General features: G+C 45.5%; 1 protein-coding gene across 4 annotated transcripts in view; it reads left to right on the top strand.

The window, feature by feature from the left end:
- The window catches only part of HMCN1 (hemicentin 1), a 301,360-nt gene that overhangs the window by 229,827 nt on the left and 51,058 nt on the right, over positions 1-20,475 (top strand). For all 4 annotated transcript variants that reach the window (XR_014169289.1, XM_081914788.1, XM_081914789.1 and 1 more), the window contains 10 exons: positions 7-190; positions 2,095-2,192; positions 4,368-4,646; positions 7,462-7,658; positions 8,071-8,152; positions 9,870-10,006; positions 11,751-11,892; positions 13,742-13,886; positions 17,621-17,748; positions 18,686-18,842. Coding sequence is in view for 3 of the 4 variants with exons in the window: in XM_081914788.1 (XP_081770914.1) it covers positions 7-190; positions 2,095-2,192; positions 4,368-4,646; positions 7,462-7,658; positions 8,071-8,152; positions 9,870-10,006; positions 11,751-11,892; positions 13,742-13,886; positions 17,621-17,748; positions 18,686-18,842 (1,549 nt within the window). In the remaining variant the exon portion in view is untranslated. The remainder of the gene's footprint in view (positions 1-6; positions 191-2,094; positions 2,193-4,367; positions 4,647-7,461; positions 7,659-8,070; positions 8,153-9,869; positions 10,007-11,750; positions 11,893-13,741; positions 13,887-17,620; positions 17,749-18,685; positions 18,843-20,475) is intronic.

The raw sequence follows: 20,475 nt of genomic DNA, 5'->3' as shown, positions 1-20,475 counted from the left end.
ATTTAGTTCCACCCACTATAATTAACAATAAAGATGAACCCGAGGCTCTAACTGTGCTGCTGGAGACTTCAATAAACATTGAATGCCAGGCTGTGGGAACTCCACCACCGCAGATCAATTGGCTGAAGAACGGGCTGCCTCTCTCTATCTCCGCACACATCAGGTTGCTTTCAGCCGGACAGATTCTCAGGTAAGGTACCAGTTCTTTCAGTCCACTCTTGCACATTTTATGTAAGAAGATCTTACATAAAAGTAGGCAGCTGAAAGTTAAATCAATACAATTGTTATTTTGTGGCACTTGCTTTCTGCATTTCATTCAATCCAGATCATGGGTAGGCAAACTAAGGCCCAGGAGCCGGAGCCGGCCCGCGGACGGTCTGTGAATCAGTGTGTTTTTACATGAGCAGAATGTGTCCTTTTATTTAAAATGCATGCCTGGGTTATTTGTGGGGCCTACCTGGTGTTTTTACATGAGTAGAATGTGTGCTTTTATTTAAAATGCATCTCTGGGTCATTTGTGGGGCATAGGAATTTCTTCATTTCCCCCAAAAAATATAGTCTGGCCCCCCACAACGTCTGAGGGACAGTGGACCGGCCCCCTGCTGAAAAGGTTTGCTGACCCCTGATCTAGATGACCGGCCAGCATCAAACCTATTTAGTTCAGTGATGGAACTACATGTTATTCCTTCAGTTCTTCCTCCTGGTATCTATTTTAGAAGTCCTGGAAAACTCCCAGGGTGAGCGTAAGGAGTGAATTTAGTGCTTAACTGGCTCTCAAGTAGGTTTTGTCAAACATAGCCAGTTTCTCTCCAGACTCCTTCGTAATGGCAAAGAACCTTTGGGAGACCCAACCTATCCTGAGATATACTGACAACTATGGGGGCAACTATGGAGAATTTCTACATCTCATTGTAATTCAAAAAGGGTATCTGAATGCTATTGTGAAAGGGCCATGTTCAACCAATCTTAGAAATTGAAATATGTTGTAGGAAGAAGTTTTCAGAGGCTGATTCATGTGGTTTAGAGCCTGTATATCTATATATCTATTTCTATTTCTTTTTCTATATTTCTATTTCTCTATCTATCTATATAGGGACACAGGTGGCGCTGTGGGTTAAAGCCTCAGCGCCTAGGACTTGCTGATCGAAAGGTCGGCGGTTCGAATCCCTGCTGCGGGGTGCGCTCCCGCTGCTCGGTCCCAGCGCCTGCCAACCTAGCAGTTCGAAAGCACCTCCGGGTGCAAGTAGATAAATAGGGACCGCTTACCAGCGGGAAGGTAAACGGCGTTTCCGTGTGCAGCTCTGGCTCGCCAGAGCAGCGATGTCACGCTGGCCACGTGACCCGGAAGTGTCTCCGGACAGCGCTGGCCCCTGGCCTCTTAAGTGAGATGGGCGCACAACCCCAGAGTCTGTCAAGACTGGCCCGTACGGGCAGGGGTACCTTTACCTTTACCTTTTTATCTATCTATATGTACGTGTGTGTGTGTGTGTGTGTGTGTGTGTGTATGCCATTCTTTCATGCAAATCTTTCTAGAATGACAGAGAAGCAGAAATAAATACAAAATTAAAACAATAGCTGTAGAAGAATGAAGCAGCAGAATAAAACAAAACATTACAATGGTTTTAACAGAATTAAAAGGTGCTGGGACTTTGGTGCTTTTTTTAAAAAAAAAGGTATTCACCAGGCACTAGAAAAGCATGAAAGTAGATGGTAGGAGAGAATTCCATCGCTTTTCCATTAAATAAATGCATGTTCTTCACCAGGCTTCCTCAACCTCGGCCCGCCAGATGTTTTGAGACTACAATTCCCATCATCCCTGACCACTGATCCTGCTAGCTAGGGATCATGGGAGTTGTAGGCCAAAAACATCTGGAGGGCCGAGGTTGAGGAAGACTGTTCTACACTTTCCTGAGACTCATTATCCACGAAGAAGCCATTAAAAGTCTACAACAGGCCTTTCCCAAACAACAAATGCATCACACATTCATAATTTCCCTGCAATCCACTAATTTGAAACTGTGTTGTCCAACAGACAGAATAAAGTGTTTCATATTGTGACCATTTGAAAAATGACTTTGGTTGTGTCCCTTCCAGAATTGTAAGAGCACAGATACCTGATGTTGGCATGTACACATGTGTCGCCTCCAACAGAGCTGGTGTGGACAACAAGCACCATAGCCTTCAAGTTTATGGTAAGCCTCATTCTCTATTGCAAAGGTAAATTGTAAACTTCCCCATGAATTTCAAGTCCTATGTACATGTGTACTACCGTATTTTTTGCTCTATAGGAATCACCGGACCATAGGACGCACTGGACCATAGGAGGAGTAGAACAGGGGGGAAAAATTATCCCTCTCTCTGCTCAGCGCCCCTTCAGCAAAGCAGCAGGAGAAACGGAGCCCCTTCCATTTCTCCTCCCGCTTCGCTGAAGGGGCGCTGCGCAGCTCTCCCTCTCTGCTGAAGCCAGGAGAGACTTGCTCTCTCAGCTTCAGCAAAAGGAACCCAAAGCCTTTGGAGCGCAGCGCGAGTTCCCGCTGTGCTCTAAAGGCTTCAGGCGGCTATCCCTGAAGCCTGGAGAGCGAGAGGGGTCAGTGCGCACCGACCCCTCTCGCTCTCCAGGCTTCAGCGAAAGCAACGCGAAGCCTCTGGAGCACGGAGGGAGCGCTCCCTCTGCGCTTCGGAGGCTTCGTGTTGCTATCGCTGAAGCCAAGGAGCCTGCATGCGCTCCATAGGACGCACACACATTTCCCCTTAATTTTTGGAGGGGGAAAAGTGTGTCCTATAGAGCGAAAAATACGGTACTTAACATTTCTGTTCTGGACCTGAGTCAATTGCACCCCAAAGTGCCTCACAACCTCTATACTGTCTTCCGTCTCACAACCTCTTGTTTTCTTTATAGGTTTCAAGCTTTAATGTCTAAGGGTTTCACGTAAAATTTCAGTCCCCTTCTCAGGGTCTCTGGAGGAAAGAGATGAAGAAGCAGACATGCTAAGGAGGCGTGCTATTTTCATCCCCTCCCTCCTCCCACATAATATTTTAGTATAATTTTAAATTGAAGGGCTTTTCCTATTACATTTCAGTAATCATGTTACAAACATAAAGTTTAAAAGCAGTTGCCTCTTTCAGCATATTCTTCCTGTTCAGTATCTTTTCTTCCTGTTGGCCCTTCAGAACAATTTGCTGAATACTTTAGCGCTGAGCGGGGACCGTGTACCGTATTTTTTGCTCTATAAGACACACTTTCTCCCCCTCCAAAAATTAAGGGGAAATGTGTGTGCGTCTTATGGAGCAAATGCAGGCTCCTGAGAGCAAGACTCTCCTGGCTTCAGCAAAAGGAACCTGAAGCCTCCGGAGCACAGCGGGACTCCTGCTGCGCTCCGGAGGCTTTGGGTTGCCTTCACTGAAGCCTGGAGAGCTAAAGGGGTTGGTGCGCACTGATTCCTCTTGCTCTCCTGGCTTCGCTTCGCTGGAGAGGTGCTGCATAGCTTTCCCTCTCTGCGCAGCGCCCCTTCAGCAAAGGAGGGGCTCCATTTCTCCTGCCACTTCGCTGAAGGGGCGCTGAGCAGAGAGGGGAAGAAATTTTTTTTTCTTGTTCTCCCCCTCTAAAACAAGGTGCATCCTATGGTCGGGTGCGTCCTATAGAGCGAAAATTACGGTGCCTTGTTAAACATGGTTTTCATGTTGAAAAGCAGCTCTCATGTGTCTTGTGAACACACTTCTTTTGTTGGCATTTTCATTTCCGTCTGTTCCTCGTGTTCTGCAGATCATTTGTCCACATTGCTATTGTGGTGACCCATGCTGTGTTGACACGGCTGCTCCAGATTTTGAGGGACCCTTGGGCCAGATACCTTTAATGGACTCCCTCCCTCGGGTAATCTGCCCCCTCAGCTCCTCACACCAGAGCCCACCCCATTCAGAAGGGTCCCCTTACCTTTGAGAGAGGCTTTGAAAGGGAGTGCTGGGGGAGCAGGGGGCAGAAAAGTCACCCAACTCTTCCACTGGTGGCTCTTAGGATCCATGCCAAAAAAATACAGTTTAGTTGACTAAAAGTTTTGTCTTGAAATATATGCATATATATATTCAGTGAATGCCATACAGTGGTACCTCGGGTTAAGTACTTAATTCATTATGGAGGTCTGTTCTTAACCTGAAACTGTTCTTAACCTGAAGCACCACTTTAGCCTATGGGGCCTCCTGCTGCTGTCGCGCCGCCGGAGCATGATTTCTGTTCTTATCCTGAAGCAAAGTTCTTCACCTGAAGCACTATTTGTGGGTAGGGGAGTCTGTAACATGAAGCGTATGTAACCTGAAGTGTATGTAACCCGAGGTACCACTGTACTTGGAACCATTGTGTTTTCTCACTGCAGTATCACCAAGCATAGACAGTGGTGGAGGAACAGAAGAAGTAACGGTTGTAAAAGGGAACCCAGTCTCTTTGGTGTGTTCGGCTGATGGAACACCAACCCCTAATATGTCGTGGCTTAAAGACGGCCAGCCTTTAAACTTCGGTTTCCATGTGTCTCTGGAAAACCAAGGAATGGGTCTTCACATAGCGAAGTCCGAGACTGATGACACAGCCAGATACACCTGTATAGCATCTAATGAAGCTGGGGAAGCCAAGAAGCATTTCACTCTCAAAGTGCTGGGTAAGGATTCTTAACATTATTTTTTTTGTAATTCAGTCAGACCAGGGAGACTTGGGGACTGAACTGAAGAGGTAAAGGTAAAGGGACCCCTGACCATTAGGTCCAGTCGTGGCCGACTCTTACGGTTGCGGCGCTCATCTCGCTTTATTGGCTGAGGGAGCCGGCATACAGCTTCTGGGTCATGTGGCCAGCATGACTAAGCCGCTTCTGGTGAACCAGAGCAGTGCATGGAAACGCCGTTTACCTTCTCTCCGGAGCAGTACCTATTTATCTACTTGCACTTTGACGTGTTTTCGAACTGCTAGGTTGGCAGGAGCAGGGACCAAGCAACAGGAGCTCACCCTGTCACAGGGATTCGAACCGCCAACCTTCTGATAGGCAAGTCCTAGGCTCTGTGGTTTAACCCACAGCACCACCCGCATCCCACTGAAGTGAACTGAAGAGGTTCTAGTGTGCTATTCTAAAAACAACAACCCAAACCTACAAAACACTGATTGGACCCAGAAGGCTTATCACAGCTATCAGCTAGCCACTACTGGGAGGGGGGTATGGGTGTGGCTGGGACATGGGTGGCACTGTGGTCTCAACCACTGAGCCTCTTGGGCTTGTCGATTGGCGGTTCGAATCCCCGTGACAGACTGAGCTCCCGCTGCTCTGTCTCAGCTCCTGCCAACCTAGCAGTTCGAAAGTAGGCCAGTGCAAGTAGATAAATAGGTATCGCTGCAGTGGGAAGGTAAACGGCATTTCCATGGGCTCTGGTTTCCATCACGGTGTCCCGTTGCACCAGAAGTGGTTCAGTCCTGCTGGCCTCATGACCCGGAAAGATGTCTGTGAACAAACGCCGGCTCTCTCAGCCTGAAAGCGAGATGAGTGCCACAACTCCATAGTCGCCTTTGACTGGACTTAACCGTCAAGGGGTCCTTTACCTTTTACTGACTTAATAACCTCAAGGCTGTATTGCTGAGCTGCAGAGCACTGGGGGTGTTGTTGGTACAAAATGCTGTAGCTAGGCTGTTTTGGGGGAGAGACTACTGAGAACATGTTGCACCTATTTTGAAAGAACTGCACTAGCTGCAGCCAAAGCAAAGGTCAAGTTACTTAGGTAGACCCTATACAGCATGGGACCTAGATATTTTTCTGAGCACTTTCTCCCATATAGGCTTCCTGTATGTTTAGAGCCAGGGAGAGATACTCTTGACCGTTCCACACTTACCTGGCATTGGTATGTGGCAAGAAGGATAGAGCATTCTCAAGCAGGCTGATTGTGGAACTTCCATCATCTTCAAATATGGCTGATATGGAGCTCACCTACACTTAGCTTTAGCTCTGTGCTTTCTAGGTACAGTCAAACCTCAATTGCGAAACGTAATCCATTCCAGAAAACCATGTGACTTCTGAAATGTTTGATAACTGTAATGGTTCTAGGGGTTGCTCGTGCGTAAGTTGCCGCCACTCCTGGTTAAACCTTTTCTGTCTGGACAGCCCTTCACTTCGTGGCTGTTTCAGTCGCTAGCAGAATCCGTCAGTGGGCGTTTCTTGAACCTCTTCCAGCAAAGAAGTTATTTGACGCCCAGTCTCCGCCTACTCTCCCTGCGCGGAAGTCTTCTGCGCAGGGTGGGTGTGGGCAGCGGAGGACCCGTGCTCTCCCCGCTGGTCTCCGGCAAGGAGTCCTGGAGCCTTCTCTTCGATTCCCCCATCTGCCCCCCTTCACCCCTGGTGTTATGCTGATTTCCTTCCCCAGCCGATGAGCTGCCTCTCTCCCTGCTGGGCCCTTCTCCAGCATCGCTTTGGAGCCTTGCCTCCGCCTCTAGCTCCGATGGCAGTTCCCTGACAATAACCAAGGCACGGCTTCCAACTGGTTGCCAGAGCTTCTTGCACTCAAGCAGAAGCTGCGTCAGAAATGAGATAACAAAATGAAAAAAACTATTTAAATACACTTTCCCATAGAAACTAGAAGCATTTTTGCTAGGGATAACAGGGGATGAATTAAAAAAGGAAGATTACAAACTATCAATGTACGCAACAACCGCCACTAGAATCTTAGTGGCTCAGAAATGGAAATCCCAAGAAATCCCAACTTTAACCGAGTGGCAGACAAAAATGTTTGAATATATAGAATTGGCGAAATTGACTTATAAGATTCGGAACCAAAAAGAAGCAACGTTCAAAAAGGATTGGAGTAAATTTGTTGAATATATACGGAGTAATTGTAAGAATTTAAAAACTGTAGCAGGATTAATGTAAATCTTGTGATGTGGATGGAGTGTAAATAAGAAACTGTAAGAAAAGATTTGAGACATGAAAACCGTTGAAGGGATGGAAGGAAGTCTGGGCGCAATAAGGCACAGGGTAAATAAGAACATAACAAATTTTTGAATGTAAGAGTGTATTTTATTTGTTGTTGTTACAAAAAAGCAATAAAAAGTATTTGGGAAAAGAAAGGAAGCTGCGTTAAACATACAGGTTCCGAAAAAAGTTCGAAAACCGGAGCATTTACTTCTGGGTTTTCGTCATTCGGGAGCCAAAATGTTCGAAAACGGAGCCATTCGAAAACCGAGGTATGACTGTACAGGATCCACACTTTAAAGCTCTGTGTTCATGCACTCTCTTTTTTTGCCCCACCACTTTGCATGCTCTTTAACGCTGAATCGGAACAAATTGCAATTTGGGCTTGCCAGTCTTAGGTCCAGTCTTAGGAGTGATTCATACAACTACAGTGTCAGAATTGCTTCTTCACGTCTTCTTCCCAGACTGCTCCATTAACGTTTGGATACATTCCTTTTGAGTAAAATAATGAAAGTTTATTCTTCCGCAGAGCCACCTCAAATTAATGGATCAGGTCATCCTGAAGAAATTTCTATAGTAGTAAACAAACCACTGGAGCTCTTCTGTATTTCCGATGGCATTCCTATCCCCAAAATCACATGGATGAAGGATGGGCGCCCAGTGCCCCAGACTGATGATATTCGTATCCTGAGAGGGGGAGAGGTCCTTCGGATATCTAGTGCCCAGGTAACTGTAATACAACCATTCAGTTGTGGCCAATCTGTTCTCTCCCCCCCCTTCCATTATTTTCTTGTTCAATATCAATGAGTCTCAAATCATCTCAAATGCAATTCAGTCAAATGTTTGAAATCTCACTGAAATCCAGGAAGAGTGTCCAGAATCCTTTTAATCTTCCAGTTTATCTTCCTTACAGCATTCTGACATTTTGTTTGTTGTCAGTTCTGCTTGTCTTCTCCCTCCTTCCCTTTCTGCCACATATAAAGGTAGACACACACTCTTTCTTCTTCCATCCATGCAATTGTATTGGTGCAGCACTGATTAATGGGTAATGTAGCCAAAATGGTTTTCCAACTACTGCCATTATTTGCCTTTAATTTGAATTTTATCCCTAACTGAGCCTGTCTGGGTGTTCCTGCAGGTTGAAGACACTGGAAGATACACATGTTTGGCTTCAAGCCCTGCAGGAGACGATGACAAAGAATTTTTAGTAAGAGTACATGGTAAGATTAACTGAAGAGAAAGAGTACAGTAGTGGGGGAGAAATCTCTAAATGCTTCTATTGCATTGCTCAGTTTTTACCCACCTGTTTCTAAGGCTAGATATTGTGAAACATAACAGCCCTGGAAAAGGCAGAAGAACACAGAATACCACTTCCAACTGGGATTTCTTGCTTTCTACTGAAACTGATTTCTGCCTCTTCAGAAGAGAGCAATAAAATAGCCTAACTTGCCTGTATTCAGTAACAAAGATCATCCAATAGAAAATGTGCCAACACAGCTTGTGAAGGTTAGGAATGCTCCACAGTGCACAAATATCAAATTCACATTGGTTTGGCCCATAGATTGCACTCTAGAGCTCTGTTTAGGTGACCACCATGCAAATATCCAAAGTGTCTGTGTTTTTCAGAAGTCCTTTCTTTCTCAACCTGCCTGAAGTATCCTTGGTGGTGGTGGTGGTTTGGTTATGAGTTTGAATAGACTATGCCCAATGTATGTGTGGTGGGGTTTGGCTGCATATGCATTACGGGGTCTGCTGACACAGGATCACAAGGCCTTTAGACCCGCCTTCCTCAACATGGTTGCCTGCCACTCATCTCTGAAATACAATACCCATCAGCCCCAGCTAGCATGACCAATGGTCAGGGGTGGGAGATGATGGGAAATGTACAGTGGTACCTCTGGTTAAGAACTTAATTCGTTCCGGAGGTCCGTTCTTAAGCTGAAACTGTTCTTAACCTGAGGTACCACTTTAGCTAATGGGGCCTCCCAATGCCACGGCACCGCTACCGTGCGATTTACTGTTCTCATCCTGAGGTAAAGTTCTTAACCCGAGGTACTACTTCTGAGTTAGCGGAGTCTGTAACCTGAAGTGTTTGTAACCCAAGATACCACTTGGGTTATCTGAAGAAGTGTGCATGCACACGAAAGCTCATACCAAGAACTAACTTAGTTGGTCTTTAAGGTGCTACTGGAAGGAATTTTTTTTTGTTTTGACTATGGCAGACCAACACGGCTACCTATCTGTAACCAAGATACCACTGTAATCCAAAATATCTGGAGGGCACAAGGTTGGGGAAGGTTGCTTTAGAGCAAACAATTATAGAGGGAACCATTATACAGATCAAATTATCTTGGTTGAGAACATGCTGGAGAGGTAACCAGTATGGGAGGTTCGCCAATCAATTGAGGCTGTTCTACACGAACATCATGTGACAGTTGTATGGGCTGAATTGGTTCATGCTGGGAGAATCAGTCCTTGGGGTATGAACCTGAGCTGAACCAGGCTATATAGCTCTAAACTAGAATTTTGAATTAGCCTGGAAACTTAATTGGTAGCCCGTGCAGTTGTGTCAGAATTAGTATTCTATGTTTGGACTGTTCTACCCCAGTCAACAATTTGGCCACTGAATTCTACACTATCTGAAGTTTCAAAACCATTTTCAGAGGCAGCCACATGTATAACACATTGCTAAAACCCAACATAGTTATTATTATATTATATATTATATTATTATATAGGCAACCAAAGTTAGCCACAGAATATATGCCTCTTGTACAAAGCATGACCTTCATTTTGAGAATTGCCTATAGGAAGCATACCTTACCTTGAGGTATGCAAAATTTCATAGCAGCTAGAGGTTCATAAACTTTTGGCAACTTCCTGCTAAGTAAATTAATTTTTCATTTACCATTATTTGCTATGATTTTTCTCTGACAGTTCCCCCTAATATTGCTGGCACAAGCAATCCTCAGAATCTCAGTGTGCTGCAGAACAGGCAGATTATACTGGAGTGCAAATCAGATGCAGTGCCTCCTCCTACAATCACATGGCTCAAAAATGGGGAAATTATGCAGGTACGTGTTTTTCCCTTAAGAGTTGTTGTTCTCAGTCTGCCCCCAAACCTTTCACAGATGCTCAAACTGCATGCATAGTGGTGACTGAGGTTTGAACCAGCCAGGAGTGTTCCTGCTTCCCAGTTGCAGATTATTTTATTTTATTATTTTATTATTTTATTTTATATTTTATATTATTTTATTTTCATCCTGCCCATCTGGCTGGGTTTCCCCAGCCACTCTGGGCAGCTCCCAACAGAATATTAAAAATAGAATCAAACATTAAAAACTTTCCTAAACAGGGCTAGTGTGGTGTAGCGGTTAAGAGCGGTAGACTCGTAATCTGGGGAACCGGGTTCGCGTCCCCGCTCCTCCACATGCAGCTGCTGGGTGACCTTGGGCTAGTCACACTTCTCTGAAGTCTCTCAGCCCCTCTCTCCTCACAGAGTGTTTGTTGTGGGGGAGGAAGAGAAAGGAGAATGTTAGCCGCTTTGAGATTCCTTCGGGTAGTGATAAAGCGGGATATCAAATCCAAACTCTTCTTCTACCTTCAGATGTCTTCTAAAACTCATATAGTTGTTTATTTCCTTGACATCTGACGGGAGGACGTTCCACAGGGTGGGCACCACTGCTGAGAAGGCCCTCTGCCTGGTTCCCTGTAACCTCACTTCTTGCAGGGAGGGAACCACCAGAAGGCCCTCGGAGCTGGACCTCAGTGTCCGGGCCGAGCGATGGGGGTGGAGACGCTCCTTCAGGTATATCATTTATGTTTGCATGGGGACCCACAGACAGGGAGCCTCGTGCATGTAGGTCTGATCCCTACAGTTTGTACATCTCAATTTTATGGTGCATAGTTTGCATGAATAGTCCATGTGCATTGGGCTTAACATATGGAGATCCCATCAAACTGAAGCATATGATCTACATTCCCACCCCACCCCAGTCTGAAACCAGGGCATGGTGTTGGGGGAATATGACGATGCAACCTTTCTGAATCTAAGCAAACCTTGGTCTCGTCACTCGTCAGTGCCTGGATGGCTGACCTTTGGGATCTTATGTAAGTCCTCTTGAGTTTCATAATGCAAGAAAGGCGGACTCATAGCTGTCAACTTATAGATTTGAAAATAAGGGACCAGCAGCCTCGAAAATAAGGGATCAGCAGCCAAAATAAGGGATTTTCAGAGCACAGCTATGTTCAACTTCTGAGCCCCTCCCAGCCAAAGGCAGAAAGCCCAGCCAGCAGCCAAACGAAGCCTCAAGCGGTGGTTCCCACAGCGCAGCAACCCGGCAAAGGGGATGCAGCAAGGAAAACCACCGTCACCTCTCCACTGGGAAGCGCTGAGCAAAGGCGAGTCCCCAGGCAACACGGCCGATTTGATCAGCACAAGGCATGCAAGCTTCACCCCCCAGTTGTTCTTAGACTCCTTATTGGGTGAGCAATACAGCCAAGCAACACAGTTGGAGCCTCCCTCCTCCCTGGTTGGCAGGGAGGGAGGGAGAGGAGCTGCTTCCTTTGAAACCCGGGAAATTTGAGGGACATCATCAATCCGGGACAGCAGCGGGACACGGCGCTGGGATAAGGGACTTTCCTGCCAAATAAGGGATGGTTGACAGCTATGGGTGGACTACAAAAATACCTGTGCGCTGTTCCTCACCATTACCACCAGATTCTCACCCCATTGCTTCCCATCTTGTGAGCAGGTACATTGTTGATTCTGTACCTTGGGGAAAAAATAACTTAAGCTTGTGGAAATTCTCTTATCAGGCAACGGCCCGGGTGCGCATCTTGTCTAGTGGGAGATACCTTCAGATCAATAACGCTGACCTAAGTGATGAAGCAAGCTACACCTGTGTGGCAAGTAATGTCGCAGGCCAAACTACAAGAGAATTCATATTAGCCGTAAACGGTAAGAAAAGGAAACATATTCCTACGCAAGCTTTGCATGGTTGATAACGTGAGAGAATGCCAAGCACATTAGTAAACGTTGCATCGGGACACAGTAACCGTTTTATTTCATGGTGGAAATAATGTTTACACAGCAGCCATTTTTGACCACAAATGCATATGGCAACAGGTATATATGCACAATACAGTTTTGTCACTCTGAGATTGTTCCTTTATTCCTTGAATGAAAGAAAAGTGACAGAGTTTTCGTTGGACTCCATCGCTTTATATGACAAGTGAGGGACTACCTGTATGAATTTATTTATTGTATTTATATATGGCCTTTCTGCAGAGAAACCCAAGGCCGTTTTGCAATTTTAAAATTTAGAATAAACAAAGGCTACAAACTATTCTAAGGGACGCGGGTGGCGCTGTGGGTAAAACCTCAGCGCCTAGGACTTGCCGATTGCATGATCGGCGGTTCGAATCCCCGCGGCGGGGTGCGCTCCCGTCGTTCGGTCCCAGCGCCTGCCAACCTAGCAGTTCGAAAGCACCTCTGGGTGCAAGTAGATAAATAGGGACCGCTTACCAGCGGGAAGGTAAATGGCGTTCTGTGTGCTGTGCTGGCTCGCCAGATGCAGCTTGTCACGCTGGCCATGTGACCCGGAAGTGTCTGCGGACAGCGCTGGCTCCCGGCCTATAGAGTGAGATGAGCGCACAACCCTAGAGTCTGTCAAGACTGGCCCGTACGGGCAGGGGTACCTTTACCTTTACAAACTATTCTTAGACGAACTTCAATCTGAAAACTCTCCTGTTCTTCCAGGGCTATGCAGGCAATTAAGAGTACACCCCAGAAATGGTCTGTTGATGTTTGCTTTTAATTTCTGTTTGCTTTTAACTTTTTATGATTTTATGTTTTTATGTTGTTGTAAACCACTCTGATATTCTTTTATTTTATTTTTTGTAATAATATTTTATTCTTTTTTCCAACAAATACTTTTTTACTCAATAACTTTTTATAGAGACTAGAAAGAGTTTCCAGTCTTTTTAAAAGATTCTAAATTTGTATATTTTATCACTGCTGTCAGTTTTGCCATCTCTGCATATTCCAAGGTTTATCAACCATTCTTCAAGGGTGTTCTCCTACCATTTCTGTCCATAAAGAATCCTTGCTGCTGTAGTCACATACATAAATACCATTGAGGTTCCCTTTGGTAATATTCTTTTATGAAAAAGTGGTATATAAACATGTTTATAAATAAGTAAGTAAGCTCCCTGACCTGTACCCTATTTGCTTCTGCCTTCCCTTAAGTTTAGTCACTGATTGTCTCCAGGGATAGAAGGTAGGGTTAAATTAACCATGCAATATAGCCCTAAGGGACGCGGGTGGTGCTGTGGGTTAAACCACAGAGCCTAGGACTTGCCGATCAGAAGGTCGGTGGTTCGAATCCCCGTGACGGGGTGAGCTCCCGTTGCTCGGTCCCTGCTCCTGCCAACCTAGCAGTTCGAAAGCATGCCAGTGCAAGTAGATAAATAGGTACCACTCTGGCGGGAAGGTAAACGGTGTTTCCGTGCTCTGCTCTGGTTCGCCAGAAGTGGCTTAGTCATGCTGGCCACATGACCCGGAAGCTGTATGCCGGCTCCCTCGGCCAATAAGATGAGTGCCGCAACCCCAGATTCGGACACGACTGGACCTAATGGTCAGGGGTCCCTTTACCTATAGGCCTAATATCAAATTCTATTAAATGAAGCAGAGTTTTAGAAGATGGTTTTGCATCCAACCCCATGTGTTCAGGGAAGGCAGAAAATCCCATGTTTAATGGAAGGCAAGCAGTTCTTCTAATACTTCCTGGAATTCTCCTTTTATACAGTTGCTCCTACAATCAAGGGTGGTCCTCAGACCATGGCAGTGAATATTAATATGTCTGCTGTCTTGGAGTGTGCTGCGGAAGGCATACCAGCCCCAAGAGTTTCATGGAGAAAGGATGGAACCCTTTTTGCAGAAAACAATGCAAGGTAATGATGAGTTGGAGGAGCAGACAGAATCTGTGTTGAAGCACCACCCTTCCCAGGTGTTGGGAACTAGCGCTGAGAGGGGTAAACTACCATAAACATGATTCTTTGGGGTGGAAACTGTCAGTTTGCATTTCTTGGCGCAGAAAGTATTGATCTGATGTCTAGAGATCTTTCTTATTCTACTGGATGGGGCAAAGAGTCCACCTAGAACAGCAACCCTGTTTCCAGGGTGGAGCCAGTGTGGTGTAGTGGTTAAGAACGGTAGACTCGTAATCTGGGGAACCGGGTTCACGTCTCTGCTCCTCCACATGGACCTGCTGGGTGACCTTGGGCCAGTCACACATCTCTGAACTCTCTCAGCCCCACTCACCTCACAGAGTGTTTGTTGTGGGGGAGGAAGGGAAAGGAGAATGTTAGCCGCTTTGAGACTCCTTAAAGGGAGTGAAAGGCGGGATATCAAATCCAAACTCTTCTCCTCTTCTTAATTCTAGAGGGTTCTGGAAGTTTCTGTGTGTGAAAGAAATAAGCAGAAGGTTCATGATGTTTGGGTTATTCCTTCAGAGAAGCTGAGTTAATTGTCTCTGTTATCTCCACTGTCAAGCTCATGCTGACTATTATAAGAGGCAGAAGAAGTATCTCACTTCCTTCTGGTGTGGTATTCTTTATATAGTGTAAAGTTTTAGTCTTATTATAAGTTACTATACGTTGAAGTTAAGTCTGCTGCAACTGGATTTCTTAGGTTGGTTCAGGGAAGTGTTTAATATGTGACATTTTAGTGTATCTTTCATCTTTGTTGGAAGCCGCCCAGAGTGGCTGGGGAAACCCAGCCAGATGGGCGGGGTACAAATAATAAATTATTATTATTATTATTATTAGGGACAGGGCCAATCCTGAATGTTTTGGATTTGTGACCATTTGCCTTCAGTAGCAGTAAAGATCTCCTGAATGAAATTTTAATTGCCCCTGGTCTATTTTGGGCGGGGGGGGGGGGTGGATCCTGCAACGTGTTTAAGTTTTTACTCTGCTAACTGTACGTCGGAGATCTGCTCTGGATTAATATTGGGTAGAATTCTATGACTTTAAATTCTTTGCTTTAAATTCCACATGCTGGTGACAAGTAGGGAGTGGTTGTTCCATTCATTCCCTCCTTGCCAGCTCCCCAAAGGGATCTGGCTAGCAGCCATGGTTGGAAACAGGGTTGCTGGCCTAGGTGGACCTTTTGCCCCATCCAATAGGGCAGAGGGATCCAGCTCTATGACCAATGGTCAGGAGTGATGAGTGTTGGGACTCCACAAATCTGGAGGTCACCATGTTGCAGAAGCAGGAGCTATTAAACCTTATTAAAGTTTGATTACCTTGGACTAATGGTCAGATATTGTTGTTGTTTAGCCGTTTAGTCGTGTCCCCATGGACCGGAGCATGCCAGGCACTCCTGTCTTCTACAGCCTCCCGCAGTTTGGCCAGACCCATGTCTGTAGCTTCGAGAACACTGTCCAACCATCTCGTCCTCTGTCGTCCCCTTCTCCTAGTGCCCTCCATCCTTCCCAGCATCAGGGTCTTTTCCAGAGAGTCTTCTCATGAGGTGGCCAAAGTATTGGAGCCTCAGCTTCACGATCTGTCCTTCCAGTGAGCACTCAGGGCTGATTTCCTTCAGAATGGAGAGGTTTGTTGTTCTTGCAGTCCATGGGACTCTCAAGAGTCTCCTCCAGCACCATAATTCAAAAGTATCAATTCTTCAGTGATCTGCCTTCTTTATGGTCCAGCTCTCACTTCCATACATCACTACTGGGAAAACCATGGTCAAATATACCTCATTGTTATTTTAATTTGTTAAAAAATAAACCGGGGCCTGTTTGACTCAATTTAAAAAAAAAAATTAATAAGGTGTTTTTATTTACAAGTGCAGGGACACAGGTGGTGCTGTGGGTTAAACCACAGAGCCTAGGGCTTGCCGATCAGAAGGTTGGCGGTTCGAATCCCTGCAAAGGGGTGAGCTCCCGTTGCTCGGTCCCTGCTCCTGCCCACCTAGCCGTTCGAAAGCACACCAAGTGCAAGTAGATAAATAGGTACCGCTCTGGCAGGAAGGTAAACGGTGTTTCCGTGCGCTGCTCTGGTTCACCAGAAGCGGCTTAGTCATGCTGGCCACATGGCCCGGAAGCTGTACGCCGGCTCCCTCAGCCAATAAAGTGAGATGACCGTCGCAACCCCAGAGTCGGCCACGACTGGACCTAATGGTCAAGGGTCCCTTTACCTTTACCTTATTTACAAGTGCAGGTTGGTTGATTTATGTGATTGGCTTCAATGGCTTTACTTTTTGTAGTATAAGAATAGATGTCAGGGACTGGGCAGAGGAGGAATGGTAGAGTCCGCCTCTCCAGCCTCACCTTCCAGAGAAGAAAAAGGCAGTTCAGAATTACAACGGGGTTTGAGGGAAATCACAGCTCAGAGGCAGATGAGGGGAGAAGCTGGGAAATAATGGGAGAGAAAGAAGAAGAATCACCAGAGGGGCGACAATTGACAGACACAGTGTCTTTAGAAAGCATTCCAGACCTCCCCTCTTTCAGAACCCGCTGAGCATTGAAAGTGGGAGAGCAAGGAGCTCAAAGGCAGAGGACACTTCTCAGCACCCATAGTGATGACACATGAGGGAGAGGGTGGAGACTCACTCGGGGCAACGCCAATATTCCTAAAGGTTGCATTCCCAAGGCTCTCTCTGTGAATACAGTGGTGCCCCGCAAGACAAATACCTCGCAAGACGAAAAACTCGCTAGACGAAAGGGTTTTTGAGGTGCTTCACAAGACGAATTTCCCTATGGGCTTGCTTTGCAAGACAAAAACGTCTTGCGAGTTCTTGCGAGTTTTTTTCCTCCCCCCTTTTTCTAAGCTGCTAAGCCGCTAATAGCCGCTAATAGTGCTAATCTGCTAAGCCGCTAATGGCCGTGCTTCGCAAGACGAAAAAACCGCTAGACGAAGAGACTCGCGGAACAAATTATTTTCGTCTTGCGAGGCACCGCTGTATTGAATAAAAAGCAGTTAGTAAGGACTTTTCCTTGTCTTATCCGTTCCTGGCAACCTGCCGTGGAGGTTGGTTCCTCTGCCGCCTGACCGTATGTTTCGCGCTATAAGATGCACCAGACCACAAGACGCACCTAGTTTTTGGAGGAGGAAAACAAGAAAAAAAATATTCTGAATCCCAGAAGCCAGAACAGCAAGAGGGATCTGGCTTCTGGGATAGCCGCGCAAAGCCTCTCCCGGGCAGCAGGAGGAAGGCTCCCCCTGCCTGGAAGAGGTTGTGTGTGGCTGAGCTGCCCTCTGTCCCTTCCCTCACCTCCCACAAAAGCCAGGGATAGCTGCATGAAGCCTCCGCAGGGCAGTGGGGTGAAGGCTCCCCGCTGCCCTGCGGAGGCTTCGCGCGGCTAAGCCAGCAGCTAGAACAGTGCTCTCGCTGTTCTGGCTTCTGGGATAGCCGCACAGCCTGCATTCGCTCCATAAGACGCCCACACATTTCCCCTTACTTTTTAGGAGGGGAAAAGTGCGTCTTACAGAGCGAAAAATACGGTAATCTGATTTCAGCGTACTACATCTTGACGCAAGGACTCGGTTCAAAGACGGGCCTCCCTTTCTCATGAAGCTTCCAAATCGCTCCTTTCAGCATCCATTAGAAAAAGATCCTCTGGACGGGGAGATTATTGTTGCGCGTGTCTGTGTTTTGAATCTTTTGTGTTTTGTTTTAGATATTCTGTGTCAGACAACGGATCCCTTCATATACATTCAGCACATGTTACCGACACGGGGCGCTATCTTTGTATGGCAACTAATGTGGCTGGCACTGAGCGCAAGCGAATTGACCTGCACGTCCATGGTAACTATGCGCTTCTACAGAGAAGCATACGAAAGAAGAGTATATGTGTTAACAGTCTCATTTCCCTTTGTCTGAATAAATGAGATTGCTGGTCTTTGTGTTTGTTTGCTGTTTCTCCCAATGCCATCTTCCAGATAAAATCTGTCATCTGTATCATGAACATGTCAGTTTGCATTTATTGGTGCAAAAGGTATTGATCTGATGTGTAGAGATCCTTCCTATTCTAATCAATTCAAAAGGGTTCTGGAAGCTTCTCTGTGTGAAAGAAACAAGCAGAAGGTTCCTATTATTTGGGTTATTCCTTCAGAGAAGCCGAGTACAGCTGGTTTAAACTGGCTCTGTTATCTCTTTCTGTCAAGGTCATGTTGACTATAAAAGTAGGGCCAGAAGGAGCCGGAGTTTTAATTTTTTCTATCTTTTAAGTTGTATTCATTCAACTTGTTTTTATTATTGCTTGTTAGCCACCCTGAGCCCGGCCTTGGCTGGGGTGGGCGGGGTATAAATAAAATGCATTATTATTATTATTATTATTATTATTATTATTATTATTATTATTTATTATCTCCTTTCTTTCCCACTCTGGTTTTCTGTATAAAGTATACTTAGTGTTAAGGTTTAGTTTTATTATAAGTTATTGTAAGTTTAAGTTAAGTCTGCTGCAACTGGATTTCTTATGGACAGGGCCAATCCCATAATGTGACCATTATGCTCATTTGCCTTCAGTGGCAGTAAAGCTCTGCTGGATGAAATACAATTGCCCCTGATCTATTTTTTGGGAATCCTGCAACATGTTTAAGTTTTTGCTCTGCTAACTATACATTGGAGTTCTGCTCTGGATCAATATTGAGTAGAATTCCATGACAGAACATTCCCTGCATTCAGATTGTTCCTTATCAGTACCTTGATAAAGATTGATGTGTGCGCTTTTCTCCACTAGTTCCTCCATCTGTTGCTCCTGGTCCTGGCAACATTACAGTAACTGTGAATGTTCAGACCACCCTGCCATGTGAGACCACAGGGATCCCTAAGCCAGCAGTAATCTGGAAGAAGAACGGACACCTCCTTAATGTGAATCAGAATCAGAACACATTCAGGTCATATATGCTATCTCTGTTGTTTGTGTCGAGCCATTAGCGCATGGGTAGGCAAACTAAGGCCTGGGGGACGGATCCGGCCCAATCGCCTTCTCAATCCAGCCCACGAACGGTGTGGGAATCAGCATGTTTTTACATGAGTAGAATGTGTCCTTTTATTTAAAATGCACCTCTGGGTTATTTGTGGGGCCTGCCTGGTGTTTCTACATGAGTAGAATGTGTGCTTTTATTAAAATGCATCTCTGGGTTATTTGTGGGGCATAGGAATTTGTTCATCCCCCCCCCAAATAATATAGTCCGGCCCCCCACAAGGTCTGAGGGACAGTGGACCGGCCCCCTGCTGAAAAAGTTTGCTGACTCCTGCATTAGTGCATACACTGCACTTTGTAGAGAGCAAACCAAAAAGTGCTCATTCAGTATGGATTTTGGCAATGGGGAATTTATATTTTCCCATTTGTCTTGTATTTGAGAATTGCCTAGACTCAACCCAAACAATTGCAACAAACCCTTCATAAAAGGTATTTCGAAGTAACCGGTCACAGCCTTTGGCAGTGCTTTGTGTCTCTTACTCTTATTAGACAGCTTAATAAAAACTGCCTTGTCAAATTGCGTAGAATTCCTGCAGCAACTTTCATTCAGAAACTTCATTATGAAAGTGCATATTACACCTCGGCAATGTTAGATAGCAGCTGCAAAGACCACAGGCTGCTTCTGGTTTCTGAATTATTTGGGGGATGCTTTCGCGTCACATGATGCCAAAGAGCCTGGCTCTAAATTCCAGGCAAGGTACTCATGCCTAGGTAGATAAAGAGAAGCCTAGACTCTTTTTTATAAGTTTGTTTTTCTGAAAGACAGGAAAGGAATTTGTTGGGATACAGTGGTGCCTCGCAAGACGAAATTAATTCGTTCCATGAATTTTTTCGTCTAGCGAATTTTTCGTCTTGCGAAGCACGAAATCCCATAGGAATGCATTGAAAATCAATTAATGTGTTCCTATGGTCAAAAAAACAAAGCCAAGAGTTTATTAAGTGCTCTTTAAAGTCACATATACTGTAAAGAGCATTTCAAAATTCAAACCCAGATTTTTTTTAAAATCAGCAGAGTGGCCCAATGGTCACAGAAAATCATAAAAATGCAGGGGGGAAAACACAAGCTTCCAGATTCTTGCAAACCCCTCCCCAACTGTTCCCTCAGCCACCCAGCACACAGAAATTCAAATCCAGATTTTTTTTTTAAAAAAACAGCAGAGTGGCCCAATGGTCACAGAAGCTTCCAGATTCTTGCAAACCCCTCCCCAACACCAAGTCCTTGAATTCCAAACACCCCAACCCAAAATCCAACCCCCCCTAAAAAGTTTTAAAAGCTTAACTTACCAAATGGCTGCAAAAGAAGTTTTGGAAAAGCTTCAAAAATCACCAAAGTCCAAAAATCACCAAAGTCTTTAAAAACCTCAAAAAAGGCTACTATGTACACTGCGTTCTATGAGTTGCTCCTCAAAGTCAAGTCGTAACTGTATTAATGGTGTTAAGAAAAAGGAAACAAACTTGCAAGACGTTTTCGTCTTGCGAAGCAAGCCCATAGGGAAATTCGTCTTGTGAAGCAGCTCAAAAAATGGAAACCCCTTTCGTCTAGC

Source organism: Podarcis melisellensis (genome assembly GCF_964234715.1).
Source record: "Podarcis melisellensis genome assembly, chromosome: 6".
Taxonomy (NCBI): Eukaryota; Metazoa; Chordata; class Lepidosauria; order Squamata; family Lacertidae; genus Podarcis; species Podarcis melisellensis.
Note: the sequence above shows the minus strand (reverse complement) of the source record. Positions and strands in the feature narration are given on the sequence as shown.